Source organism: Tachysurus vachellii, chromosome 26 (assembly GCF_030014155.1).
Source record: "Tachysurus vachellii isolate PV-2020 chromosome 26, HZAU_Pvac_v1, whole genome shotgun sequence".
Classification (NCBI taxonomy): domain Eukaryota; kingdom Metazoa; phylum Chordata; class Actinopteri; order Siluriformes; family Bagridae; genus Tachysurus; species Tachysurus vachellii.
The window spans coordinates 2,072,848-2,100,536 of record NC_083485.1 but is presented as its reverse complement, the minus strand read 5'-3'; the positions used below and the strand labels follow the sequence as shown (position 1 = coordinate 2,100,536).

At 37.5% G+C, this 27,689-nt stretch overlaps 3 protein-coding genes and 2 long non-coding RNA genes across 7 annotated transcripts; 4 read left to right on the top strand and 1 right to left on the bottom strand.

Moving 5' to 3' along the window:
- The first annotated feature begins 347 nt into the window (after positions 1 to 347).
- Positions 348 to 3,326, top strand: panx1b (pannexin 1b). The gene is made up of 7 exons (XM_060863506.1): positions 348 to 537; positions 1,314 to 1,441; positions 1,523 to 1,728; positions 1,916 to 2,121; positions 2,204 to 2,511; positions 2,787 to 2,943; positions 3,178 to 3,326. The coding sequence occupies exons 1-7, from the start codon at positions 357 to 359 to the stop codon at positions 3,258 to 3,260; spliced, it is 1,269 nt and encodes a 422-aa protein (XP_060719489.1). The 5' UTR covers positions 348 to 356; the 3' UTR covers positions 3,261 to 3,326.
- Positions 3,327 to 5,112: 1,786 nt separating this feature from the next.
- ins (preproinsulin) lies at positions 5,113 to 6,258 on the top strand. Its single transcript, XM_060863505.1, has 3 exons — positions 5,113 to 5,193; positions 5,722 to 5,902; positions 6,004 to 6,258. The coding sequence occupies exons 2-3, from the start codon at positions 5,725 to 5,727 to the stop codon at positions 6,150 to 6,152; spliced, it is 327 nt and encodes a 108-aa protein (XP_060719488.1). The 5' UTR covers positions 5,113 to 5,193; positions 5,722 to 5,724; the 3' UTR covers positions 6,153 to 6,258.
- LOC132841193 (NACHT, LRR and PYD domains-containing protein 1-like) lies at positions 6,254 to 10,735 on the bottom strand. 3 transcript variants are annotated; one of them, XM_060863457.1, is made up of 10 exons: positions 10,687 to 10,735; positions 9,794 to 9,841; positions 9,563 to 9,645; positions 9,192 to 9,268; positions 8,805 to 9,016; positions 8,356 to 8,603; positions 8,055 to 8,177; positions 7,810 to 7,951; positions 7,530 to 7,565; positions 6,254 to 7,224 (listed from the first exon to the last, which is right to left on the bottom strand). In XM_060863457.1, exons 2-10 carry the CDS (start codon positions 9,807 to 9,809, stop codon positions 6,950 to 6,952), a joined length of 1,212 nt encoding a protein of 403 aa, XP_060719440.1. In that variant the 5' UTR covers positions 9,810 to 9,841; positions 10,687 to 10,735; the 3' UTR covers positions 6,254 to 6,949. The 3 variants fall into 3 exon arrangements, with proteins under 3 accessions (XP_060719440.1, XP_060719441.1, XP_060719442.1); XM_060863458.1 differs by having other exon boundaries at positions 6,254 to 7,215; positions 10,687 to 10,704; XM_060863459.1 differs by lacking the exon at positions 9,794 to 9,841 and having other exon boundaries at positions 10,687 to 10,731.
- Positions 10,736 to 15,731: 4,996 nt separating this feature from the next.
- Positions 15,732 to 18,478, top strand: LOC132841231 (uncharacterized). Its single transcript, XR_009647876.1, has 3 exons — positions 15,732 to 15,959; positions 16,146 to 16,197; positions 16,319 to 18,478. It is a non-coding gene; the product is annotated as an uncharacterized LOC132841231 (long non-coding RNA).
- A 1,292-nt stretch (positions 18,479 to 19,770) lies between these two features.
- On the top strand, positions 19,771 to 22,656 carry LOC132841237 (uncharacterized). The gene is made up of 2 exons (XR_009647882.1): positions 19,771 to 20,742; positions 22,327 to 22,656. It is a non-coding gene; the product is annotated as an uncharacterized LOC132841237 (long non-coding RNA).
- Positions 22,657 to 27,689: the final 5,033 nt, after the last annotated feature.

The following is a 27,689-nucleotide window of genomic DNA, read 5'->3' as shown; positions in this document are numbered from 1 at the left end:
CAGATTATATATTTAATATTTTAAAAGTATTTATAAATATTTTATATATAAGTATTTATCCTTACATATTTTTACAGTATTTTTAAAGTTAATTTATTGTTAATTAATAAATAATAAAACAAATTGAAATAGAATCTTAATGCAAATTTTGTTTTTCCTTATTATCTATCTATCTATCTATCTATCTATCTATCTATCTATCTATCTATCTATCCACCCAGCCATCATGCTCTACCCCTGCACGCTCATGCTACAGTGCCTCCTTTGTTCCATACTCAGACCTGATACTTCACAGTGAAAGCTCTGCTCCACTGCATTATTCTTCTCGCCTTTGGACGCAGCCGGTATCTTTAATCATGGCCATCGCTCACATCGCTACAGAATATGTGTTCTCTGATTTTCTCTTGAAGGAACCCAAAGAGGGGAAATACAAAGGAGTGCGTTTGGAGCTTGCAGCTGATAAACTGGTGACTTTTGTGGCGGTGGGAATTCCTCTGCTGCTCATCTCCCTCGCCTTTGCTCAGGAAGTGTCTGTGGGTGAGTGTGTGTGTCTGTGGGTGGGTGTGTGTGTGTCTGTGGGTGAGTGTGTGTCTGTGGGTGAGTGTGTGTGTGTCTGTGGGTGAGTGTGTGTGTGGGTGAGTGTATGCATGTGGGTGAGTGTGTGTGTGTCTGAGGGTGAGTGTGTGCATGTGGGTGTATGTGTCTGTGGGTGAGTGTATGCATGTGGGTGTATGTGTCTGTGGGTGAGTGTATGCATGTGGGTGAGTATGTGTGTGTGTGTCTGTGGGTGAATGTGTGTCAGTAAGTGTGTGTGTGTCTGTGTGTCAGTGGGACAGCTGTATTGTCCACCACAGAACAGCAGATCTCTTTGTCACGAACTAGCCATAGTAATTGGGCTGTGTCTCATCTCTTAATTACATTTACTGATGCATGACACAGCACTTTCACACAGAATAAAAGAAAACAAACCTCATAGCCATCGATCCGTAACAGGCTACAAACATCTCCAGATGTGTTTATATTCTCTTTATAATCCCTTTATTCAAATCCTCTTCTTACATTGGAAACAAAGCCCAATAACGGCGTGTATAGAAAGTCCTGGGAAGTCGCTGGAGTGTAAAGAAAGCGTGTAAACAAAGAAAGCGTGTAAACAAAGAAAGCGCTCGCGCGTCGCCGCCCCTCCTTATTCGGTCATCAATCGAGGATGCTGTGCGCGTGAACGGGTGCACTGTGCGCGCGCATCTCACTTCTGTGTGGTGCTAAGTTTCCTCAGTGTTTGTTTAACTTATATACACTGATAAATGTTTAATTAGGTTCCCAGATTAGCTGTTTTCCACCAACCAACTTCACCCTGCGCCAAGCAGCGTATGTGGACTCTTTCTGCTGGGTTGCTGCTGAACGCCAATCTACAAAAGACGGCTCCCCCCTGTGGTTACACAAGGTACTACAGTGACAAACTCTACTGCCAAACTTCAAGCACTAATCAGCATGAATTCCTGACACGTTTTCTGATCCTTTCTAGTTCTTTCCTTACATCCTGCTGCTGCTGGCAGTTCTGGTGTACGTTCCAGCTCTGTTCTGGCGCTTCACCGCTGCTCCTCAGCTCTCCTCAGACCTCAGCTTCATTATGGAGGAACTAGATAGCTGTTACAACCGTGCCATCCAGCTCGCCAAGAGCTTGGCATCCAACAAACCTGACACCAAGGACACCACAGAGGAGTCCCACAGGTAATCATGCAGCTGCGGACGAATCTGGAGAGTTTGATCAACGAGGTAGTGGAGGAAAAAAAATCTAATCAAAAATGATTATTCTAATATTTATATTTTAAGGTCACAACAAATAGATTATTATTCAAACTAATGGAAAACTTACAGCACTTAAAGGTGAAATTGATTTTGTGTGTGTTTGTGACAGCAGTCGGGAGGTGGTTGAGGGCTGTTTTAAATACCCTCTGGTGGTCCAGTATCTGAGGACCAAGCGTGGGAGTTGGGCACTGGCGTGGAAGTACCTGGTATCTCGGGTTCTCACTCTACTCACTGTACTGCTGGTTTTCTTCTACCTGGTCTGCTACGTTGGCCTGGTTTCCCCGAGTGACCAGTTCTCCTGCGACCTACAGACCAGTATGTCTGGCCTTCATAGCTTGGAAGACCTTGGTGAATCATGGAAGCCAGTGTACATGCTGTTATTTCTGTGTGCACTCAGGTGTTGTCCTGAATCAGACCCTGATGCGTCCAGTGCTGTGTAAGCTGGTGTCCGTGGGTGTGTTCCGTCTGCTCAGCTGCGTTAGTTTGGCAGTTTACGCGATCCTGATTCCTCTGGTGTTCTACGCACCAGTCCGACCGGCCCGGCGGAGGCAGCAAGGCCAAGTGCTCCACCCTTACAGGCTCCTACCCGCCTTCACACATGCCCAGGAGCTGCATGTCAGCTCTCGCCTCTATGACGACCTCAGCATCTACCTGCTGTTCCTGGAGGAGAACCTGAGCGAGCTGAAGAGCTATAAATGTCTGCAGGTCTGTTCTGTAATAACACAATAAGCAAATATATTGTTTAATAAGATGTCGACCAATTTTGAAACTGGAGACATTTTCAGGGTAGATAAGAAGGAACATTTTATAGTTGATTCCGATTTTAAAATCAAAAGTTTAAAATTGGTCGAAACAAACCTAAAAACATTTAAAGACTTTCTCTTACATCTGTTGTTTGTCACAAAATCATTGTAATCTTATTGATCGATGATTCATAGCCTGTGTTGATTATTTGCTCATAACCTGTATGTTTTGTGCAGGTATTAAATTTATTAAAAGCGGGAGAGTGTGAAAGCTTTGACACAATGTCCCTCCTGAGGAATCTTGGACAAGTGAAGACGGATTTGGTGGATGCTGAAGATGGCAACATCCAATCAGCTTGCGTTCAGGAGGAAGAAGACTTGTCCAAGCTTAAGGGTAAGAATGAATCCTCTGACCTTCAACTGAACACATTTGTTGAGAATCATTTTCTTTTCCATTGTAATGTTTTTCATACTATGCAAAGGAACTCACTTGTTTTGTGGAAATTATAATGCGAAAGGTTTTAATTTAATCGTTGACAAATTGCAAAAGAGGAGGATTTTATTTGTTACATTGGGATGAACTTAAACTTATTTTGAATTTTCCATACTGTTGTGGGTTTTTTTATAGATGGTGATATATCGACGCCAGAAAGGCAGCTGAAAGAATCCATCTGCAGCTGTGGGAAGGATGTGAGACAGAGAACCGTTTAAAGCTTGAGGGAAAACAAAAGCCCAGAAACAAACAGCTCTACAGCGACTCGTCTCCAGATACATGAGAGGTGGAAAGCAATGCTGAAACATTATATCACTACAGCCTCTGCATGGGGTTAGTGCATGTGTTTGTACAAGCTTGGGATAAAAAACTCAAGTAAAAAAACAAAGACCACAGTCCCGGCTTTCAGAAAGACATTTCTTTACCCGGGTCCAGGTCAAAGTGCTAATGCATGAGGTTTTTCTGTTCTTTAGTGTTAAAATCTTCAATTTGACTGCAGATAGCAATCAGAATGCTGTAGATTGACTGTTAGACAAACAATTCACCATTTCCTTTTTCTCACCGTGGATGTCTCTATTATTAATATTATATTTTACTATTTTCTCATTTGGATCGTCTTTATAAAATTGTATAAGTCACTATTGACTTATACATTCATTTGCATTAATGTATTTTTTTCTTGTTACTGAAAAGAATGATTTGATGATTTGACCTGTAACAAAACTGTAATATATAATAAAAACAGATTGTTGAAAACAATTCCTCTTTATAACACAGTGCAAGTGAATTCTAGATAATATTGGTCATGGTTTCTATAGCAACAACTAATTCCTTGTAACTTGGGCAGCAGATGCTCAAAAGAAACAGATCAGCTGTTAAATATTGTGAGGTTTTCAATAAGGAGACGTTTGTTTTGTATACTGTGAGTTTAAGGACCTTTTCTCTTTCTTTTTTAATTAATCACCACAAAATATACAGTAGAAACAGATTTATTAATTAGTTGTTAAACTATAAAAAAAATATTGTATTTGTTTTTTTTAATTAGGATTTAGTTCTGTACAGGATGGACATAAATAATCATGTATGTTTGTAACATGTTCATTACATGAAGAATTATGTTGCTGTATTATTTCGGAGGTAACGTAACATAACGGAGGTCCTGGATATTTAGCCTGGGAAAAAAAAAAAAAACAGGAGAAATTTGTTTAGTATACAAAGATTTTCCCTGTCATTTAATTTAAGAAATTGTTATTTTTATTTTATTGTCTTTTTTGTTAAAGGTGCTCAGTTGAATTACATCCATTTGGTTTAATTTACCAATAAAACAAGTTCCTATCAATAAGAACAGCAGTATTAAAGACCTTTAATAATGGTGTGCTGTGATTTCCACCTCTTCTAAAACAAATTGTACACAATATACTTATGATGGATTAGATGGATTCTACATTTGTAAATTAATTTTTTGTTTTGTTTTTAAAAATAATTGTTAGATTTTAATTTCACCAATTTTATGATTAGGGTGAACACTAACAGCACCTTATGATAGATCCATCTGTGAAAATGTAATTGTTGACCTTTTATGCCGAAAGCAGGAAACACTATGGCACGTATGTCTGTGTTTGTAAAGCTAATTAAGGGTTTGCTTCATTTCTGTCAAAGGAAAAACATCATCAAATTCAACCCAACATCTGTCACCCTCTGTTACTCTTCAAAGCAAACATGCCGTGTACTAAACAGCGTTTTTTTGTTTTTGTTTTTTTTTCCAAACCAGATTACTGGAGCAACAGCTGGAGCTTAACCTAAAAAACAAAACAAAATGCTTTTATGAACTTTCGTCCCAAAGTGATTTCAAACCAAATTCCCTGAATGCATGCTGACAAAATTTTCAAAGAACTGGTAGCTCAGGTCTGTTCAGGCGTTAAAATGAATTAGCGTGAACAAACGTAGCTAATGTGGCGTGTGTGATTGGACAGCCACTTAACAGCATTACAGGCTCCGTGCACATGTTGTGTGCTTTTTCCGCTGACTCGGACAAAGCGAACACACTAAGGTATAAAAGTGGGGATGAGCCGCAGTTCTTCCTCAACCGTCTTATTTCTCTCAGCATCTCTGACCACCTCCACACGGCGTCTACTCTGACTCCTAACACAGGTAAGATCGTTACAACTCTATTCTTCTGTTTAGGAGGTTTTCGGATGAAATAATCAAATCCCATACTTCTTCAAAAATACTTGAATTTTATAAATTTGTTTCTACTTTGCATTTCTATTAGTGGACACTTCATATATAACTATGATTGTTATATTTCTTCTACGATAGAACAATTTTTTTCCGTAAGAAATTCAGGCAACTTGTTGATCGGGTCAAATTTTACTTGAATTTATTACAAAGTTATACGAGTTCTCGATCGAATCAATAGCTATTTGCGAGAGCCGCTGTTTGTATCAGGTATAAGTGATAATTGGTCACAATAATAACTGTGACATCATAAAGCATGGAGTGAATCATGTGCTGTTCTTGATGAAAGATAAACAGGAATAAAACAACATGCTGTGACCTCATCATTTATTATTTTCCTCTAACAACACGTCCCAATTGTTTTTCTTTTCCCTTACATGATTGTTCATGGAGTTTATACAGTCTAACACATATTTCTTCTTCTTTTTCTTTTTTTCTCAGACAATGGCTGTTTGGCTCCAGGTTGGTGCGCTGCTGTTCTTGCTGGCGTTCTGCTCCACAGGAGCCGGTGCTGTGGCACCTCAACACCTGTGTGGTTCTCACCTGGTCGACGCCCTGTACCTAGTCTGCGGCCCAAATGGGTTCTTCTACAATCCTAAAAGAGAGGTGGATCCTCTGCTGGGTAAGGAAGAAAAATTCATATTAAACGAGATACCAGCGTTGAGTCTCGGATTCAAATCTGATTGATCAGATTTTGGATTATGATGTTTCTTTTTTTTCTAGGGTTCCTTCCCCCTAAATCTGTTCCAGAGGGCGAGTTGGCTGAATATCCATATAAAGACTACAACGAGCTGATGGTGAAAAGAGGCATTGTGGAGCTGTGCTGCCATAAACCCTGCAGCTTACACGACCTGCAAAACTACTGCAACTAAAACACCGGCACTGCTACAAACTGCCCCATCACCTGCTGCAAACCAGACAATGGCCTACTTGATTATGTTTTTTTTTCCCCAGAAAATAAAAGTACATCAAATGAAAGTTTATTTGATTTTATTCTTCTTTATTTTAAAATCTAGTTCTTTTAAGATGACCATCTTCCAGTAGAATCAGACAGTAAATCCTTGAATCCATAACATTTCTGATATATAGGCAGAGAACAGATTATAGCCATCGAGCATTAGAGAGCTTAAAGTGAAGATATTTTTAAAAAAAAAATCATTTTCAAAATATCAATATTATAATTAAATGAAATACAATGCATGTATTTGTAACTAGCTTTAAAAAAATAGGCAGGGGGTCAAACACATGGCTGCTGATGTTAGACTTCCACTAAGGGGAAAATGGAGGCGTAAACATATAAGATGTCGCTTGAGTTTAACACCCCTGCTCTAAAAATATCAGATAAAAACCTTTAAAATTTCCCTTATAATCTACAATAAATAAATGTAGATAGGAACTCAAACCATATTTGAAACAAAATATTTGAACAATCACGTGATAACAAGTGTGTAAATGATTTAAAATTAAAGTTAGAAGATATATTTTTATATAGTATATAGTTTATGTTTTTTATAAGTTCATAGTACACAAGTAAACAATTTAAGTAATAATGAAATAATTGTAGATTTATAATGATCACAAAGAGATATTGGAAACCACACGTTGTCCACAGGGATCTTTAGGGTGTGTTATTTAGTCCGAGTGTGTGATTTATTTTAGTAGGTGTTCACTAAGCCTGACCTGACTTCAATTCATCTACTAAGAATTTGTGGTTCATTTCAAGGATGTTATAGAATTCTTGCTTTGCAGCTCTTCCTGCTGAGTCGAGACATATGTACATTTCTCTCATTTTATCCTGAGGTGTTGGCTTTGCCTGAATATTCTGGTACATTTCCTTAGTAATGAGTTTCTTGCTTTCCAGACAGTCTGCAACCTCCATTACAGCTGGAACTCTCTGAATGAGTGTTTCTCTGTGTTGATCCACAAAGTCAGCACCTAAAATAACTATCAATAATCAAATGATTGTGAACAGCAAGACATTTCCACTGCAACAGGATTCACAATCATTCAATTGTGACAAATCATATGAACTTGAACGGCCCAGAGGAATATTTTCATACATGCATCAGCTATAAGAAATTTTAATCCCATATAGAAAATTACACTGAAAAGTTCAACAGGCAAAAACAGACAGTTGGATCATTGAGGTAAAAAGTGTGCAGAACAAAATAATGTGTAAGAGTTTTGGAAGTGACTTGATGCCAATGGATAAGTTGGATGTAAATTCAGAGCTAGTCAGACAGCCTTACCTGTTGTATCCAGGTTGGGTGGGTCTAGTTCTGTACCTGACAAATAACAAGAGCGCACACAACAACATTATGTAGTTAAAGTACACCTACAATAGACAATAATGTTTTCAGTAAATATAAGCAAAATTATTTATTCATCCTCAAGGAAACCAATAGGTTTATACTTTATATCATCACCTGACATAATATGACTGTCACTGATAGGATGCACAAAACTACAGTCTGGCTTCTTTATGACATTCTGTGTCTCAAAAATCTCTGAATATTAGCATTCACTTACCTGGAAGCAGGACTATATATCGTGTCCACACTTCCTTGCCTTTTTTATCCAAAAGAGTTAATGTGACTTCAGAGGTCTCGATGTTCAAAATCTCAAATGTGGGGTGATAGTTGGGGCCACAGTCCAGTTGGAATTTCACTACCTAAGGGAAGAGGTGATTAAGGTGATTAATCCACAATGACTAAGATCAATAATGTATGATTAATATGACCACATTGCTGATGATGATCTTTTTGAATAAATACCTCTGGTTGGAGTACAGAATTTTCAGTATTATTTCTATAGCACAGCCTGTAATTTTGTCTTCGGGTCAGAAAACAACTAGAGGTTGTTTCGATGTACATGAAGCGTGGGTGCTGTTTCTGCACCTTAAAGGGCAAGTCATAGCATAAAATTTATCATTTGATTACTAAAATAGTAATTATTCATAAAACAAAACAAAAAGAGGCATCCACATTTTTTTCACCACTGCAGCATCCAGAATAAAACACATACACATCTATACATACAATATGAGTTAAAAAAACAACTGTTTAATCAGATTACCTCTTTAACTGGCACATTTGCTGGCAACAGGTGGATGTGTAGTTTACTGTTGTAGTGCTCTGTCCTTTTTCTGTAGAACAGAAGAACCTGGGCTCTGATGGAAGCTTTATTACATGGGAAAATTAAACCAAAGAGGGAGAGACTCTGAACATTTATGATCACATGTGTGTCTGTCACTATTGTCGGCTGAATGACCTCCACATCATCATTAGTCACATGTGCTACAGTCAGTTTTGCTTTGCCTTTACCTGTAACATATAAACCACAAAAATAAAGCAAACACTGACAAAAAAAACTATTTAGTATTTTTTCTCAAGCAAAAAATAGAAGTTTAAAAAAAAATTTACTTGATAATTTGCCACAGTATTTTGTCTTTATTTAGAATTTTTAAATTGCTTAATTTCAACGTCAATTTTGAATTTGTAAATGTTTGTGAAACGTCAACTCACCGATCTCACAATGTGGGAAGTGAAGACGACGGATTGAATCTTCTGGGCCATCAATATTGTACAGAGGCCCTGCAGGTTCCTTTCGGGGTAATTTGTTTAGGAGCCAGCTGTCCCAGTCCATTATTTTGTACTTCACTTCCCCTTCACTTTCCATCTCAAACACAATGTTGGTCAAGTTGCACATAAACTGACCCGCATGAGGGCAGAAAAACCTGAAGAAAACCAGAAAATCCAGGCCAGAAACGTGTTCTTTTTTTAGTTCTTGTTTAGGGCACAAATCAAAAAGATTAGTGTGCACTACAGTTTAAGCATCAAGGTTTTTCTCATCACCATGAATCATGTTACAGCTAGGACACAAAATCCTAATAAAAACAGCAGTTATATTACCGATATTCATCCTTGTCACAATTTTCAACCAATTCAGGTGTAAATGGTTGCAGCTGAAGAGAAACGTCTGCTGAAGGCTGTTAAATAAACAAAGGAGGAAAAGGGGTTTCATTGCTTAAGCACATATAACTGACCAGACAAACCTAGACCTAGAACACTCTAGATTGAATTATTTTTATTTTCTTATGTTCTGCTAAAACACTGCCTGCCCCAAAGAGGCTTTCTAGTGGTGTCAAAACCCAGAATCTGGAAAGACACAGGCACCACTATGGAAGTAGGTACAGTACACTGAGGAAATGAAAAGTTCAGTCTTCCTTCGCTTTTTCACACGTTGATCTGCAGTCTTAAATATCAGCATCAGTGATACTTACATGTCTGGGGTAGGTATGCGGGGGAGATTTGGACCTGGGGCCTTTTTCAGTCCCTTTGTTTTCACCAAAATGTGAAACATATTCTGGCAAAAAAAAAACTACATTATAATATTATATATTATAATAATAATAAATGTAAAGAATAAACAAAACCAGGGAGAAAGAAACAAAGCATAAGAGTAAAAACACATGCAGACATGATAAATATATGACCCCGATCCAAAATCTTACCAGAACTGAAGGACATCTCAGACCGTTTCTCTACTTCCTTTTTAAAAACTACAACACAAGAGTAAAAGACATTTTTATCAGTATTAGACTGTGTTATGCCAGACAGACAAAAGATAAACTTGTGATCTCTCTGATCAACTCTCTGATCTTCCTTTCTTCTGGATTTCCTCTAGATGTCCAAACAGCTGAGTCACTGAGTGTCTTCAGACAACTTGTGAAGACCTACGCATTCCTGAAATACTTAATCTAGAGATTATTTTTACTGTTTGTTTATATACTGTATATTTAAAAAAAATTGTGATATATTTTCTCCGTACAGAGTTTTAGACTCATGGTATCCTTAGTCTGTGACCTAGTGAACCAGTGTTGATGTATTCACTGATAGAAACTTCAAAGTACTTTTGTGCGTCACACTGGATAAGGGCGTCTACAAAAATACCCACCAAATTATATATTTCATTTATAAACAATAAAAAAATAAATAAAAGAATTAATTCATTATTAAAATGAATAATCCAGTGTTTTGTTTCAAGATTGACCCAAAGTGCCACTTTTTTGCATTATTTAATTATTTAATTAATTAATTAAAAAGATGTTGATATAATTGCTTTTTCTCATCAGTACTATAATGAAGTTTATAATATCAAAATATCTTTTCTGTTGCCTAATGAAAATCCCAGATTAAACTAAATGCAAATAAACCCATGTAATGTATTGCAATAAAGAATATCTTATCTATTAACACTGAAATTCATCTTAAAAAAGCAGGCAACTTGATCAAAAATGATAAAACATCTGTTTTTTAATGTAAATCAGGAATTGTAGGCTTCATTTGAAGGTTCATTTAAATTTTTTAAGATATTCAAAATTCAAATATAAAACACTAGAATTACCTTAAGCAGCCGAGAAAAATGGCAGATCAACAAAGTAGCCCTTCCTGTACTTTCAGTTTAAGGACATATGCCTGTATATATACTTACTGTATATACTGTAGGTGGACACCCACAAGACATTGCGCAACTCTAATTAAAGGGAAAAAACATTCACACCAATTGGAGCAACTTGAATGGAATTGTATTTGTGTTAAATTGGATTCTTCATGTATCATATTATATAATGTATAAGAATGTAATATAATCACAACGCTCTAAATGTCTTCATTGGCTCTTCTGGGAAATAGTTATTTTAGCTACTCTAGCTATTAATAGCTAGACAAATTCTTCATGTCATTTATATTTTGTAATTTCCAGTTAAACATTTGTATTTGGTTCATACTTTAGTATTGTTAAGAATATACTATTGGTGGGTGTTTAGAAATATTTTAAATTGTATAGATGTCTACATGTTGGGATAAAAGAATGTTTTTTTTAAATACTGCTGATTTTAGGCAGAATAAGTAGAAGAAAGAAGCAAATCTGGCTCTATCATTTTAGTAAAATGTGCTTAATTTTTTTAAAATCCATTTACATTAAATAAAAATAAAAGCACATGTCCAAAATTGGTCATCTATTCTGGAATGTTCTTACTGTGGCAATCACAGAGACACTATCTTATTGCGGGAATCCATTGAGCTCACGTATGTAAAAGATTCCTCAGACTGCTATGCTGTCGCGTGACTAATGAGCAGAACTGGGCAGATGACTTTGTGTTGTTGTTTTCATCATGTGTTCATGTCTTTCAAGAAAACACCTGAGCCTTCACCCTTCCGGTTGGTAGGTCATGTGAAAGGCGAAAACTTTATTAACTATAAATATTACTACATTTATATTTATCTTATATTGTACATTTATTATTATTATTATTATTATTATTATTACATGTTACGACTTCAGTAGTAAAAGAACGAGTTGACACAGAGACGCCAAATAAACAGAAAAAAAAACATGTACAATTTATTTGGTGAACTTTTCTGTGAGGAGATGTGTATTTAACTTTTTTTGGAAGGAGTCTCTCATGTTTGACAAAATCTTTTACACTCTGAGTTCAGTAACCTTACAATCTGTATTTTGTAGCTCTTAGGTAACTGTTTATAGCTGCAAGTGAAAACAGAAACTATTTTACAGATGTTCTATGACATTAAAAATTATACATGGAATAAAAGAATTCATGTTGATCTAATTATTTAGATTTCAAATAAGAAATCTAAAGAATGTAAGAATGTGTAAGAATATGTTTTTATCTACTTAAAATAAAATCCACAGATTATGATGGTATGGATGTTGCTTTATGGATGACGTCTATAACATGACTAATCAGTCTGGGAAGTGCTATGTTTCGCCGGTCTTCGGGTAAATAAGAAGATGCAATCAGAACTGCAGAATCTCACGATCTCGCGTTCAATTAACAAGAAACTTCTGATAGCCAACAGCAACAACAGGTTTAGTCACATGAGAGATATAAGCTTTTAAAATAGTTGGGTAAGATACATGACTTTATTGATGCCGATCAGGGGTACAGAGAGGAATCATTATCAAAGTGTCTGGGGCAGATCCACAGGCTGGATCTTTTTTTTTGTCCCAATTGTGATCCCAAATGAATTAACAAAAAAATGTTGTACAAAAAGAAAATCATGACATCATATTGTATAATGAGGTGTATTAAAGGTAGGAGGGTCTATGGGGTAGATTCAGAAAACAAGTTAATCAGAGAAGGTTTTCTGGAACTGAGGTCATAAAAAGCAAAACAAATGGTAAAAGACATAAATACCCAAGAACTCCAGGGGTAGGACAAGAAAACAGCGCTGGACATTATTGTTTACCTGCCTGTGTCTGCCAATAAATTCAAATAGAATGAGTCTGAGATACAACTGAATTAATTTCTGTTTTTTCAATTACTTTTATATTTTATTTCCACTGCAACAGGATTCACAATAATTCAATTGTGACAAATCATATGAACTTGAAATTCAATTCACTAACGTTAAAGCTGGGGTGCATGATGTTTGAAAAATGCTTCACAAAACTGAGTCTGGCCGACAAAAAAAACAAATGTGTAGCCAATTAGCAGAAAGGGGCGTGTCTTGTCAATATGCAGAGAGTGTTCAGTGCGCATGTCTGACATTAGCATAAAGGGGGCATGTCTTGTCAATATGCGGCGGAGAGAGTGTTCAGTGTGCATGTCTGACATTAGCATAAAGGGGCGTGTCCAGAGAGAGTGTTCAGTGCGCATGTCTGACATTAGCATAAAGCGATTGAAACATTGACATGGTGGATACCTGCCGTTACCTCTGCCTCAGGTTTTAGGTGTCGAACGTCGTCTTCCGCGTGAAACGGAGCTAAACCTTTCACGGTACAACACACAGTACTACAAAAACACATTTGTATTACCATAGTATCTCATTGAGTTCATTTATTGATAAAAATATCCCCTCGGCCAGCTGCCCCAGCAGGTTCCGCCATAATAGTTGCCTGGGTCACGCATGTATGTGTGGAGCGGAGCTATCAAAACAGGGGTGACACCCATTTGGGCTAGGGGCGTGTTTGTTTTGGTGATTTTAAATTTCAACATTGGCTTTCAAACATCGTGCACCCCACCTTTAAGAAGAACATTAAGGGAGCAGAAAGCAGCCCCACAGAGCACACAATAATAAATAAGTACACACATCACAAACTATAGAAATGATGACAAAAAGGTGAAATACAGACTTCTCATAAATGGAGAAAAAAAACAGGAAATTAGCGGCAGTGTTTCAGGGAAAAACATTAGAGCTTGTTGACTTTTCAGGCTCTGTTTTGCTTTCATTTACAGCATTTGGCAGACGCCCTTATCCAGAGCGACTTACATTATCTAATTTTTATACAGCTGAGCAATTGAGGGTTAAGGGCCTTGCTCAGGGGCCCAACAGTGGCAGCTTGGTGGACTTGGGATCGAACTCACAACCTTAAGATTGGTAGCCCATCACCTTAACCACTAGGCTACCACAGGCCCTACTTACAGGCTTACTGCATCTTTCTACTTCTCCATCTTTCTCAGCAAATCCCTGCACCTCAAAGGGGACACGCTCATAGCGCGACAATCAAATCTCTCGGAAGAAGTGACGTCAACATCTTTCTCCGCCAATGGAAGGGGGAGGAGAAGATTTAGAAGACAGAAAATAGAAAGCATAGAAAAAATTATTTAGGTAGATAATTTGGAAGATAGGAAAAGAAATACTGACAGACACAGTATCTTTTTATGATCTATTTTTAATTTATTATTATTATTATTATTATTATTATTATTATTATTATTATTATTATTATTGTTATTATTATTATTATTAACATTGTTATGATTATTATTATCATTACTATTACTACTATTATTATTATTACTAAAAAATTATTATTATTACAATTGTTATTATTATTATTATTATTATTATTATTATAATTATTATTATACATGTATATAATAAGACCTAACTAGAATGTACATTTCCTGACTAAAATGTGAATGGTGCTTGCAAGTTACCCTCATCGGGCTGAGTGTTTTGATATATGACATGTCCATGTTGTGCTAACTTTTTGATTTCGCTTATTTTGGGGGCGGGGCAACATGTGACATCAAGTCACATCATCAGAATACACATGAGGAAGTTCCCCTCATTGTTCTGAGTGTTTTGATATGTCACATGTCCATGTTGTAAAAAGTTTTTTGATTTTGCATATTTTGGGGCCACGGCAGAACCGAAAGGCCAGTCGGTACACCAATATAAAACTTTGTTCAGAGTATCACCATAAAGGAGCTGGCTGAGTTTGGTTTAGATAGTTCGAAAGCTTGCTGAGTTATAAACCTCCAAAGTTTATAATGGGAGTCTATGGGAAAAAAGGCCACTTTTGAGACCCGGTACCGGAAGTACCGATACTCGGATCACTTATAAAAGTCATAGCACACCTCTTCTCAATGAGCCAGTCGATTTGACACCTCATTCATGGGTCTAGGACAAAAGCTGCGGGACAAGTTACGTGCCGAAGTTTTGTCCGGCACAATAGTAATAATGTTGCTTTGTATTTATCATTAAGTCCAGAGAAAATTTAAGGTTTTGATATTAAGATAATCTCCTTTTTCACAATATAATACATAGTGCTAGTAGGTGTAAGTTTATTACTTACATTCTTCCACTTGAGTAAACTTCAAATGAACAATCACTACTTACCTTATAGCCTACTGCATGTAACACTGCTACAATGGTGTGACTATACAGTACATGTTCATTTACACATTTAAATTGTATTGGTTTATTAAATATGATACACAAAGCAATTTGCAGGTGGAAGCAAATCACAAATTTGAGAACATAATGTGAAAGTTAGATAGTTGAGGTGCCAAAGACTGTTCAATCTCTTATTTATTCTTTTCCCGCAATATTTTTGCAACATTAAATAAGTAAAGTCACATAAACCAAAAAACCCACAAAGTTTGACTTTGAGGATGAACTTGTGTGTTACACTGCCAACCTAACTGGTGACATCTTTCCAGGACTGTCAGCTGAGTTAACTATTTAAAAAAAAAAGTGTTCAGTGTCCCTGCAACTTGTCCATGACTGACGTCTCTGTTTATCACTTGGGAATCTACAAACAGATTTAGATTCTGATTATTTTATTTTAATGCCGTCAGCAATCAAAGCTATTTTCATGGCAAAAATTCAATTACAAAAACATAAATATCATATAAATACAATAAAAACAAAAAATATAAACAGCAAGTCATATTATACATTTTAATTACTTTTTAATTAACAGAAGATAAAAAGATTTAAAAAAAAAAAATCCAAAACATTTTCAGGCAGAATGTCATTAAATATGTCTTTAAGTGAAGTAACTTGATAAAAGAGCACAGATTCCGGCATCGGACATACATTTGAAGTAAAGGAGCACCGTACAAAGATGGCGGCGGTTTTGACGCATTTTTAGGACCCCAAGGCGACATCTAGTGTATAGATATCTATGTCTGTAATGAAGGTGAAAGTGAAAATAGTTTTCGACTCTCAGACAGAGTCACTGCGCCATTACACTTCCTGCTGTAACGGACTGATACAGGAGGAATATATGTGTATATGTAGACAGGGGACATTTTAAACACGGTGTTTAAACCCTAATGAGTTAAATACCGAATATGTGGCGCTCTGAAATGTGGAAACACTTCAGTTAAAGTATCAGATGTGTTTATATGAGGAACAGGAAAGGTAAGAGGAGTTAGCATCATGCTAAAGTACAAGCTAATCTCAAACTAATCCAATTGTGTGTAATTCCTTACCTTCTTATCATGTATTTGTGTTAAACATGAGGACTCTCTCTCTCTCTCTCTCTCTCTCTCTCTCTCTCTCTCTCTCTCTCTCTCTCTCTCTGTGTGTGTGTGTGTGTGTGTTTAGGATTTTATTAGTCTGAATCTACAGAAAGAGATAAAGATGGCGACTGCAAGCAGTAAGTTATATTTCAAGGAACGAATTTATAAATATAATTTGAAGATTGAAGATTAATCTAATTGTGTGTGTGTGTGTGTGTGTGTGTGTGTGTGTGTGTGTGTGTGTGTTTTCCCACACAGATGAGTTTAAACTCAGTGTTCCCAGTAATAGAGAGCAGTATAATGACTCTGCTGTCACTCTCTCATGTCGTCTGTCTCCTGAAATCAGTGCTGTTGACTTGGAGATCCGGTGGTTTAAGGAGACAGACTGTGTTTGTGTTTATAAGAACAGTAAGGTGACAGAGGGGAGAGGTTATGAGGGCAGAGTGAGTCTGTTCACTCAGGAGCTGGAGAGAGGAAACGTCTCCTTACAGCTGAGAAACTGTACAGAGTCAGATGATGGATATTACCTCTGTCAGGTCACTGATGGAGACAGAACAGAAGAGATTACAGTAGAGATGTGTAAGTGTTCCTGATCTCCACACTGTATAAACTCCACATCATCATCTGTGCTTCTCATCTCAGTACATAAACACACTCAGTATTCAGTGTGAGATTCAGTATACAGGCTGCTAATGTGGAGTGAAGATCATTTGAGGTGAATTAACAGTAACTCTATTTTTCACTCTTCTACACACCTGCACAAGGGCTTAAAAGCAGCAGCTTGTACAAATATGAAGTAACTAGGGATTTATTTATCTAACTTTATTTATCTATTAATCAGAGATTGACTGAATATCAGTTTAAACTAAAACAAAGAGATATTTTTTACATCAGAGAGGAAATTAAATTACACACTAAATGTGATTTAAATGATTACAATTTCTGTATATCCAGTAGATCAGACTACATCACTGTCAAATACAGCACTGAGAACCAAACTACACACATTTAGGTTAAAGGTAGAGGAATAAAACAGTCTGGCTGATGATTAAGACTTTTGGTGTAAGTATATCTGTCTAGTGACTAATGTGAGATGTATAACAGTCCAGAGAACACAGATTAGCTCGTCATGTAGTCAGCTTAGCTCCTGCTAACATGCTGTGTTTGTATTTCTCTACTTCTGTAAGTCTGTAAATTCAGAGTGGAGACTAATATCAGGAGTTACAGGTTGTAGTGTTGGACTTTTCCAACATGATTTGTTTTAAAACTAACACAGTAAGGTACAGACCTGGAGAACACAAACTGTATTGTCCTTGTAACTGTGTTAATAACATGAAATGAGAAACTGAACGACTCCCACTACAATGTAGACTCTCATCTTTCATTAGTCGTGTTTACACACAAAGATTTTTACCAGTATGAATGAATTCAGCCAGACTGCAGATTCCTAATGAACTGTTTCTGTGTGTCTTAAAATGGACTCTTTTCATTTATATACATGTTACATGTGATCTGATCCAAATCTATCTTGGTGCTCAGAGCTCTAGGTTAGTGCTTCTGAATGATTAAATCATTTATCACTATATTTTAAAATAGAAAGTATTAATCAGGGAAGAATCAATATCACACAAACACACTCACAATTATTAAACAGATTAAAATCTCTAACATGAGCTGTGTTTTCTGTACAACATTTTATTACATGATTCAAACTCACATGTACAGAACACACAAGCTGAATCCCATTAAGAAAATAATGTGAAGCCAAAATGCCTCTGACGCCCTCTAGTGGCTGTCTGCAGTACAATTATTAACTCCTCCAGTTCCCATGTTAGTGAATGAAACATGATCCAAACTTTCATTTAATTTACAGCTCCACAGTCATGTTTATGAGCTCAGTTCATCTTAATATCTTCTCCATATTTTCCCTACAATAAATGTGTTTTATAAGATTTATATGGTGATAATTAACAGGACAGTGTTGATGATGTTGACTAAGGCAGTTAACACTAACTCAGATTCATACTAATTTATTGTGTGTATGATTTTAGATAACACTAGCAGTAGCTTGTTAAGGTTAACCAGTCACTAGTTTTTAAATGAACTGCACTGACAGAATGAGTGGAGAATAAGAGCGAACTTCTTCATACAGATGAGTAACGTACTGCAGCTCAAATCAGTAATTCATGAGTCAAAGCTCTAAAACTTTTTCCTAACAATGATAAGATTAATATTCCTGTGAACATTATAACAGTACAGTTTAACACGTTACATTTTTATTACTAACACTGTATTAACTTTGAGGTAACTGATGCAGTGTTTTTAGCTTCACTGTGATTGGGTCTGGGTTTTAATACATGACGACACCTCAGTTTTCTGACATAATGATTCACTGTCTGTTGTTCTATTTTATTAAAATAGTTAAAATTGTATCTGAACATCTTTGAAAGCTTCATCTTTGTGAAGATTGTTTATCAGGTGTTCTGACTGTAAATCATAAGTTTTTCTCATTGTATTTTATCTAACATTACATTTCTCTCTGTTGTTTTACATGATACTTCTCACAGTGGTAAGTAAATAACTCGACTTCACACTAATAGTAAAAGCTGATATTTTATAAACTTCTCACATATATTACATTTTAATCCAGGAATCAAATAGAAACATAAAGATGATTTTCAGATCATGTTTATGTGAAGGAGTCTGATCAGTAAGTGAGATTCCACTTCCATCAGTCAGCTTCTTTCCCACAATGCACCTGTGTGTAACCTCACTGCAGTGTAATAATGTACAGAGACGTTTACCGTGTCGAGTAAAAGACACAACAAACACACAGCATATAACACACACCACTGACAGACTCCATCAGAATGTTACACAATAAACATAAATCACAGCTTTAACAGTTTTCAGTGTTTGTAGACAGAATAATTGTCATCAGTCGCTCTGCGTAACAATCACACCATGTTTAGAAAAAGCACTGAAGAGTCGACTCGGCCTGGCGTTTAGTGTCTTTAAGCTAACGGTAGTAAGTCGTGTTAATGCACACAGCATAAAGACAACCTGACTGACCTGAGAACAGAAGTCCTTCACTTCATTTCTAAAACTTCCTTCATAGGAGAGAGGGATTTGGGAGTGAAAGAGAGAAAAACAGAAGGAGATCACGCATCTTCTCTAATCTACTGCGACATGTCACATGCTGTCGTAACCAGTATATAGACGAGGCAGCAGTAAAGAACATCATTCTGTTATCTGTTCAGGTTTTACATTGATAAATGTCTGTGTTTATAATTAAAGGAAGTGAGAATCTGATATTCTGTATATTCCTTTATCTACTACAATAGCACAGAGATATATTACAAAATATTTCACTATATATTTAAAATACACAGGGGGAAATGTACAAATACTGACATACTGTATATTGGTAAAGACATGCAGAGATCAGAAAATAGGATTTTCCAATAAATCACAAGATATTTCTCTTCCTTAAGGGGAACTAGCGGTATATTAGCACAATGCTACATGATACAGATTTACTGTGTGTGATGACTGATTGTTGTCTAGTTTTCCTCTTTTTTATTAAGACACACATCAGCTGTGTTTTAACCAGAGTAACAGTTACTTTCCACATTTTCACATGGAACAATTCACATTTGTAATCATGCATAAAATCTTCACACTGTTTTATTTACTTTCACAGCGTTTCTTTGGTGAGTATAAACCCCTTTTCTGTGCTAGTGATGTCTTGATGCTGCATGAATAATATATTTATTGTTCAGATGAAATAGATTAGACTGTGCTGTGTGTTCAGAGTGCAATAGCACATAGATATCTGAGCATCATGAGCATAGTGTAGTGAACACAACAGACTGTGATCTCTAACAGAACATTCATCATGCTGGTGTCTAGTTTGTCATTTAGTGTTGTACAGACACAGAAATCTGACCTACACACTGATACTGAGAGAGAAAAAGCTGAAGGTTTTTGTTTGAATGTGATTTGATAACAATAACTCTATTAAAGTTTTTTTTTTTTTTTTTTAATAAAACAGAAGCCTAACAATTCAACAACTGCAAAATTCAAATTATGTAAACCGTATGCACAAAATAGCATGTTTGTGTTTTAAGAACAACAAAACACATTTAAACAAAGTCTTTCAAGTGTGACGGTCTCCTGACCATTCTGCCACTTCTAGTTGTCACGACTCTCTTGCTAGTATCTGAAGGGTTTGTGTGTGTTGTGCTCGACTCTGGTACTGCTTTTGAATGTCCCTTATCGGTAAGAATCTTCCGATTAGTCTGAACAAATAGATATCTGAGCATCATGAGCATAGTGTAGTGAACACAACAGACTGTGATCTCTAACAGAACATTCATCATGCTGGTGTCTAGTTTGTCATTTAGTGTTGTACAGACACAGAAATCTGACCTACACACTGATACTGAGAGAGAAAAAGCTGAACGTATAGCAGTGAGAAGCAAAGCAACACACAAAGCTCGGTAATATTGGGCTGCTAGTTTGTTCTGTAGACTGTGTGCTGTGTTTGAATGAGCGCAGTCAGAATGATCAGAGTTACACTGAGACATCGGTGATCAGACTGCTGCAGAATCAGACAGAGTCACAGTGTGAGCTAACCGGATAACGCTAGGAAAAAGACTAGCTCTTGTTGAAAGTGAGAGGTTTTGCTCTTTTTTTTTTTTTTTTTTTTATTGAAAAATCAACAATCACAGATACAAGAATGTATACAGAAATTCAAACAACAAAGAGCAGACACTCCCACCCCGCCACCCAAAACAAAAACAAACCCCCAGACAAAGACACACACACACACACACACTCACGCGCGCACGCACAAACACCCCACATCCCCCTGTTAAAACAACTGAAGAAACGGAAAAAAAGGTTATGCATACAGTCCAATTATTGACCGAATTAGAACTCTAATCAGGTAACACCTGTAGTCTCCTAAAGTAAGAAATAACAGGTTGCCACTTGCAAAAAAAGGTATCAGTAGAACCCCTCAGTGTATATTTTATTTTCTCCAACTTAAGAAAGAACATCAGATCCTTAAACCACTGAGAGATGGAGGGACATCTTATTGCCTTCCAGTGCAGAAGTATACAACGTCTGGCCAACAAAGATGAGAAGGCTAAAACATCTTTGTGTACAGAACTCAGTGATACTGACTCATTGGTAATACCAAATATAGCGATCAGAGGGCATGGCGTCAATTGCACTTCAAATATTGAGGACATAATGCCGAAAAAACCTGTCCAGAATGCGTGTAATTTTGGGCACAGAAAAAACATATGACTTAGATGACAGGGGGAAGCATGACATCTGTCACATCTGTCCTCTACCCCAGGATAGATTTTTGCCTGTTTAGATTTGGAAAAATGAATTCTATACAAAACCTTAAACTGAATGAGACTGAGGCGGGCACAGGAAGTGGTAGACCGTATCTTATCTACGGCTTTCTCCCAACGTTCGTCGCCTAACTGCAGCCCTAACTCCTCCTCCCAAGCGGTCCTGGTTTTATCTATATTACAGCTATTGAGAGATAAAATGAAAATGTATATCTGGGAAATCAAGCTACGCTGGTGTGGAGTGAACATGACTAAACTCTCCCAAGGTTGCTTGGGGGGTACAGAGGGAAAATTGGGAAGGCATTTAGATACAAAGCTGCGGACTTGGAGATATCGAAAAAAATGAGCTGAAGGCAGCCCATACTCCAAGGACAGGCTGGCAAAACTTCTAAAGATGCCATCTTCATACAAATCATAAAGTTGCTTGATGCCTTTTTCGTGCCATAGTGAAAAAGCTGAATCTAAAAAAGACGGGGGGAACAAATGATTTTTATTCAGGGGGCCCAGTGCTGATAGAGCCCTAAATTTAAAATGACGCCTAAACTGAAACCAAATCTTAAGTGTGTTCAGTACGACTGGATTGTCAGTGTATTGAGATGGTTTGATCGGAAGGGGTGAGCAAAGCAGAGCTGATACAGAGGATGATCTACAAGACAGTAGCTCCAGATTGCACCAAGTGGATTCCGTTGAATTGGTCCAGGAGTTTAGTTTTTGGATATGTGCAGCCCAGTAGTATATTTGAAAATTGGGCAAAGCAAGCCCACCACTGAGCCTACATCTCTGCAATAGAGTCTTACGGATTCTGGGAGGTTTTCCACCCCAAAGAAAAGAATTAATGATTCTATCTAAAGAATCAAAAAAGTACTTAGGTAAAAATAATGGAAGCGATTGAAAGAGGTTTTGCTCTTTTACCTTGTGCTCAGAAACTGTGACAGTCACAATGATGAGTAAAGAAACTCCAATATTTTCTACACAATGAATAAACACCATGTATAACGATTAAACATAAACCTCAGTGAAAGTCTGTAGAGATCTGAGACACAGAACAAAAATCCACCAGCATGACCTCAGAGTCTTTATCCAATAGACAGATAAACACACAGATAAAGTTCAAGAGCAAAGGAGCAGATTCCAGTTTGTTAAAAAGTAGATGATGGACAGATGAGACAAAGACTAAGCTGTAGCAGAGTGATGAAAAGAGGAAAGTGTGAAGTGAAAAGAAAACTGTTCATGATCCAAATCAAAGCAGCACTTCTGTGAAACATGGAGACATGGACATTTATGGAAGACAGTAGAACTTGTCTTTATTTTTCCCTGATACAGATAGAAATGGGGTTAAAATATGGTGATGTTCAGCATTTTCACTTCATATGGAGTGTTTTATTCAGCAGCTGATCACAGATCTGTGTTACTGCACTGAGTAAAAACACCTCATGAAGTCTTTCATTATTTAATATAAACTATTTATAATGATTCACTATCTGTTGTTCTATTTTATTAAAATAGTTAAAATTGTAGCTGAACATCTTTGAAAGCACAGAGTGAAGATTGTTTATCAGCTGTTCTGACTGTAAATCATAAGTTTTTCTCATTGTATTTTATCTAACATTACATTTCTCTCTGTTGTTTTACATGATACTTCTCACAGACTCGGTAAGTAAATAACTCGACTTCACACTAATAGTAAAAGCTGATATTTTATAAACTTATCACATATATTACATTTTAATCCAGGAATCAAATAGAAACATAAAGATGATTTTCAGATCATGTTTATGTGAAGGAGTCTGATCAGTAAGTGAGATTCCACTTCCATCAGTCAGCTTCTTTCCCACAATGCACCTGTGTGTAACCTCACTGCAGTGTAATAATGTACAGAGACGTTTACCGTGTCGAGTAAAAGACACAACAAACACACAGCATATAACACACACCACTGACAGACTCCATCAGAATGTTACACAATAAACATAAATCACAGCTTTAACAGTTTTCAGTGTTTGTAGACAGAATAATTGTCATCAGTCGCTCTGCGTAACAATCACACCATGTTTTGAAAAAGCACTGAAGAGTCGACTCGGCCTGGTGTTTAGTGTCTTTAAGCTAACGGTAGTAAGTCGTGTTAATGCACACAGCATAAAGACAACCTGACTGAACTGAGAACAGAAGTCCTTCACTTTATTTCTAAAGCTTCCTTCATAGGAGAGAGGGATTTGGGAGTGAAAGAGAGAAAAACAGAAGGAGATCACGCATCTTCTCTAATCTACTGCGACATGTCACATGCTGTCGTAACCAGTATATAGACGAGGCAGCAGTAAAGAACATCATTCTGTTATCTGTTCAGGTTTTACATTGATAAATGTCTGTGTTTATAATTAAAGGAAGTGAGAATCTGATATTCTGTATATTCCTTTATCTACTACAATAGCACAGAGATATATTACAAAATATTTCACTATATATTTAAAATACACAGGGGGAAATGTACAAATACTGACATACTGTATATTGGTAAAGACATGCAGAGATCAGAAAATAGGATTTTCCAATAAATCACAAGATATTTCTCTTCCTTAAGGGGAACTAGCGGTATATTAGCACAATGCTACATGATACAGATTTACTGTGTGTGATGACTGATTGTTGTCTAGTTTTCCTCTTTTTTATTAAGACACACATCAGCTGTGTTTTAACCAGAGTAACAGTTACTTTCCACATTTTCACATGGAACAATTCACATTTGTAATCATGCATAAAATCTTCACACTGTTTTATTTACTTTCACAGCCTGAACTGTTTGGTGAGTATAAACCCCTTTTCTGTGCTAGTGATGTCTTGATGCTGCATGAATAATATATTTATTGTTCAGATGAAATAGATTAGACTGTGCTGTGTGTTCAGAGTGCAATAGCACATAGATATCTGAGCATCATGAGCATAGTGTAGTGAACACAACAGACTGTGATCTCTAACAGAACATTCATCATGCTGGTGTCTAGTTTGTCATTTAGTGTTGTACAGACACAGAAATCTGACCTACACACTGATACTGAGAGAGAAAAAGCTGAAGGTTTTTGTTTGAATGTGATTTGATAACAATAACTCTCTATTAAAGTTATTTTTTTTTTTTTAATAAAACAGAAGCCTAACAATTCAACAACTGCAAAATTCAAATTATGTAAACCGTATGCACAAAATAGCATGTTTGTGTCTTAAGAACAACAAAACACATTTAAACAAAGTCTTTCAAGTGTGACGGTCTCCTGACCATTCTGCCACTTCTAGTTGTCACGACTCTCTTGCTAGTATCTGAAGGGTTTGTGTGTGTTGTGCTCGACTCTGGTACTGCTTTTGAATGTCCCTTATCGGTAAGAATCTTCCGATTAGTCTGAACAAATTTGACACTTGTGTTTGTTGAGACAGCTCTCTACAGTCCTCCAGGCACAGTCCTGAGATGTTTCCGATTTCTCCGTACAACAGATCCATTTTCCAGCTTCACCGTGTATGATCTGTTGTTGGCCATTCTTTCAACCTTTGCCGGCAACCAATGTGCTCTGTGTTTCGTGTCCAACTGAACTCTTACTTGCTCACCTTCATGCAGAGGTCTAAGATCTTTCGCTCCTCTATTGTAGTAAAAGGCCTGTTTGCATTGGTTGTTTTTTACAGCCTGCTCCGTGTTTACAACATCTGGCTTCAGAAGACTGTTATGTGTTGGCAGTAATGTTTTAGTTCTCCTGCTCATGAGTCTTTGGGCAGTACTGGCATTGAATCCCTGAGATGGGGTGTTCCTGTGTTCTAGAATAGCCAGGTATGGGTCAGTCTTTGCTCTCTTTGCCTTTCCCATGAGCTGTTTGGCCATCTTCACTGCAGACTCGGCTTTGCCGTTGCTTTGCGGATATGCCGGAGATGACATCACATGTCTAAATTCCCAAGCAGTGCTGAACTGTCTGAATTCCTGAGAGCCGTACTGTGGCCCGTTATCAGAGATTACCGTGTCTGGGATGCCGTGTCGTGCAAAATGGGCCTTTAACTTGTGTATCACTGCTCCTGAGCTGGTATCAGGGAGATAATCAATTTCCCAGAAATTTGAGAAATAGTCAACTGTGATGAGATATGCCCTGTTGTTAAATGAGAATACATCTGTTCCCACTTTTGCCCAAGGCCTCATAGGAATGTCATGTGCACACATAGTCTCTTTCTGCTGTCGTACATCCATAGACCTACAAACAGCACAGTTCTCAATGTATGCTCTGATAGCAGCACTCATCCCAGTCCAGTATACGCAGTCTCTTGCTCTGCGCAAGCAGCTTTCAATGCCTAGGTGTGATGCATGAATTCTCTCCACAATCTCGGTCCTCAGCTTTGCTGGTATTAGAGCTCTCTCTCCTCTAAAAATCACTCCATCTTGCACACTGAGCTCTTCTCTTACAGAAAAGAATTGTCTTGCCTCTCCTTCCAGCTGAGTTTTCTCCTCTGGCCATCCCTGGACTATCACTTTCTGCAACAACTGAATGTCTCATCCTTAGCAGTTTCTCTCTGTACCTTTTCTAGAATCCCTTCTGATATGGGCAGGTAGTGCAACATGTTGATTGTCTCAATTTCTGTCTCTACTGATCCCTCTGCCGCACACTCTGGTAGGTACGCTCTGCTGAGAGTGTCTGCCAAATGCAATAGTCGACCAGGTACATAGACAACATTAATGTCATATCGCTGTAGTCTCAAAAGCATTCTCTGCAATATCTTAGGTGCATTGAGCAATGGCTTTCTTACAATTGTCTCTAGGGGTTTGTGGTCTGAATGCACTTCTACTTTCCTGCCGTAGGTATACTGGTGGAATTTCTCCATTCCAAAAAGGATTGCCAGGCATTCTTTTTCTATTTGAGCATATCCTTTTTCTGTCGGTGTAAGGGCCCTGCTGCTATAAGCAACTGGTTGTCCTGCCTGCAAAAGTGCAGCACCAAGTCCTGACTCCGAGGAGTCACACTGAAGAACAAGGTTGTCATCTGGGTTGTAGTACTTCAAAACAGGTGCTGAGGCAATCATTTGTTTCAATTTGTTGAATGCTACTTCCTGTACATCAGTCCACTCCCAAACAGTGTCTTTATGTGTCAGTTGTCTCAACGTGTCGCAGCTGTCTGATAAGTGTGGGCAAAATTTTGACAAATAGTTCACCATACCTAATAGTCTCTGGAGTCCCTTCACATCTGATGGTCTGGGCATCTCCACTATGGCTCTCACCTTCTCTGGATCAATCTTTAGTCCTTCAGAAGTCAGTCTGTGTCCATTGTATGGCACCTCTTTCTGTCTCAGCTTGAGTTTGTTGAAGTTTAGTTTGATGTGTCTGTTTCTACAGCGGTCCAGTAGCTGTCTTAGCTTTGCGTCATGATCTTTCTCAGCTGCTTCATCATTGTCACCTTCTCCACAGATAAGGATGTCATCTGCTATTATCCTGATTCCTGGGAGCCCCTCCAATGCCTGAGTCAACCTGTGTTGGAACACTTCAGGAGCAGGGCTGATCCCCATGGGCATTCTAATTCATTCCACATGGCGTTGCGAAGGTAGTGATATAGCTTGACTCTTCTGAAAGCCTTATGTGCCAGAACCCATCCTTCACATCACAAACGGTAAAGACTCTCGCTTTGGTCAGATCAGGAAGAACATCATCTATGGTGGGCAAGGGAAAGTGTTGACGCTTTGGTGCTTTGTTAAGTGGTCTTGGGTCAATGCAAATTCTTAGCTTTCCCGATAGTTTCTTCACCACCACCATGCTGCTACTCCAATCTGTGCTCTTTTCTACATGAGCTATGATGCCTCTCTCCACCAGGCTTCCCAGCTCATCTTTTAGATGTTTCATCAGAGCCACTGGAACTCTTCGCTTTGGAAGCCTCACCGGTTTAACTGCAGGATCCATTTCTGTTATATTCTCCTTCCAGGCATCCATCTCCTTCAAATACATCAGCATACTCTCTATACATGTCTCTCTTGTCCCACTGATCCTTTCCTTTGCGACTCACTGTTGTAACAATATCATCAATCGCCATGATATTTTCATGCTGTATTCTTACCAGATCCATTGCTTGCACTGCCTTGTTTCCTAGCAGGGGCATTGACGAGCTTCCCTGCACTACTATAAATTCCAGCCGGTAGAGTTTTCTGTTTCTGGGGTTTCTTATATCTGTTCTGCATTTTCCTACAAGTTTTAGGGTGCTCTTATTGTACATGACCAGGATCTGTTCAGTCTTTTCCATCACTGTATCCGG

Coding starts and splice junctions, on each gene's coding strand:
- LOC132841193 (XM_060863457.1), bottom strand. Junction 8,178..8,355: donor CAAATGTGCCAGTTAAAGAG/GTAATCTGATTA, acceptor TTGCCCTTTAAG/GTGCAGAAACAGCACCCACG. Junction 7,225..7,529: donor ACCCAACCTGGATACAACAG/GTAAGGCTGTCT, acceptor GATTATTGATAG/TTATTTTAGGTGCTGACTTT.
- ins (XM_060863505.1), top strand. CDS start 5,725: ATGGCTGTTTGGCTCCAGGTTGGTGCGCTGCTGTTCTTGCTGGCGTTC. Junction 5,903..6,003: donor AGAGGTGGATCCTCTGCTGG/GTAAGGAAGAAA, acceptor TTTTTTTTCTAG/GGTTCCTTCCCCCTAAATCT.
- panx1b (XM_060863506.1), top strand. CDS start 357: ATGGCCATCGCTCACATCGCTACAGAATATGTGTTCTCTGATTTTCTC. Junction 1,442..1,522: donor CCCCCCTGTGGTTACACAAG/GTACTACAGTGA, acceptor GATCCTTTCTAG/TTCTTTCCTTACATCCTGCT. Junction 2,512..2,786: donor AGAGCTATAAATGTCTGCAG/GTCTGTTCTGTA, acceptor TGTTTTGTGCAG/GTATTAAATTTATTAAAAGC.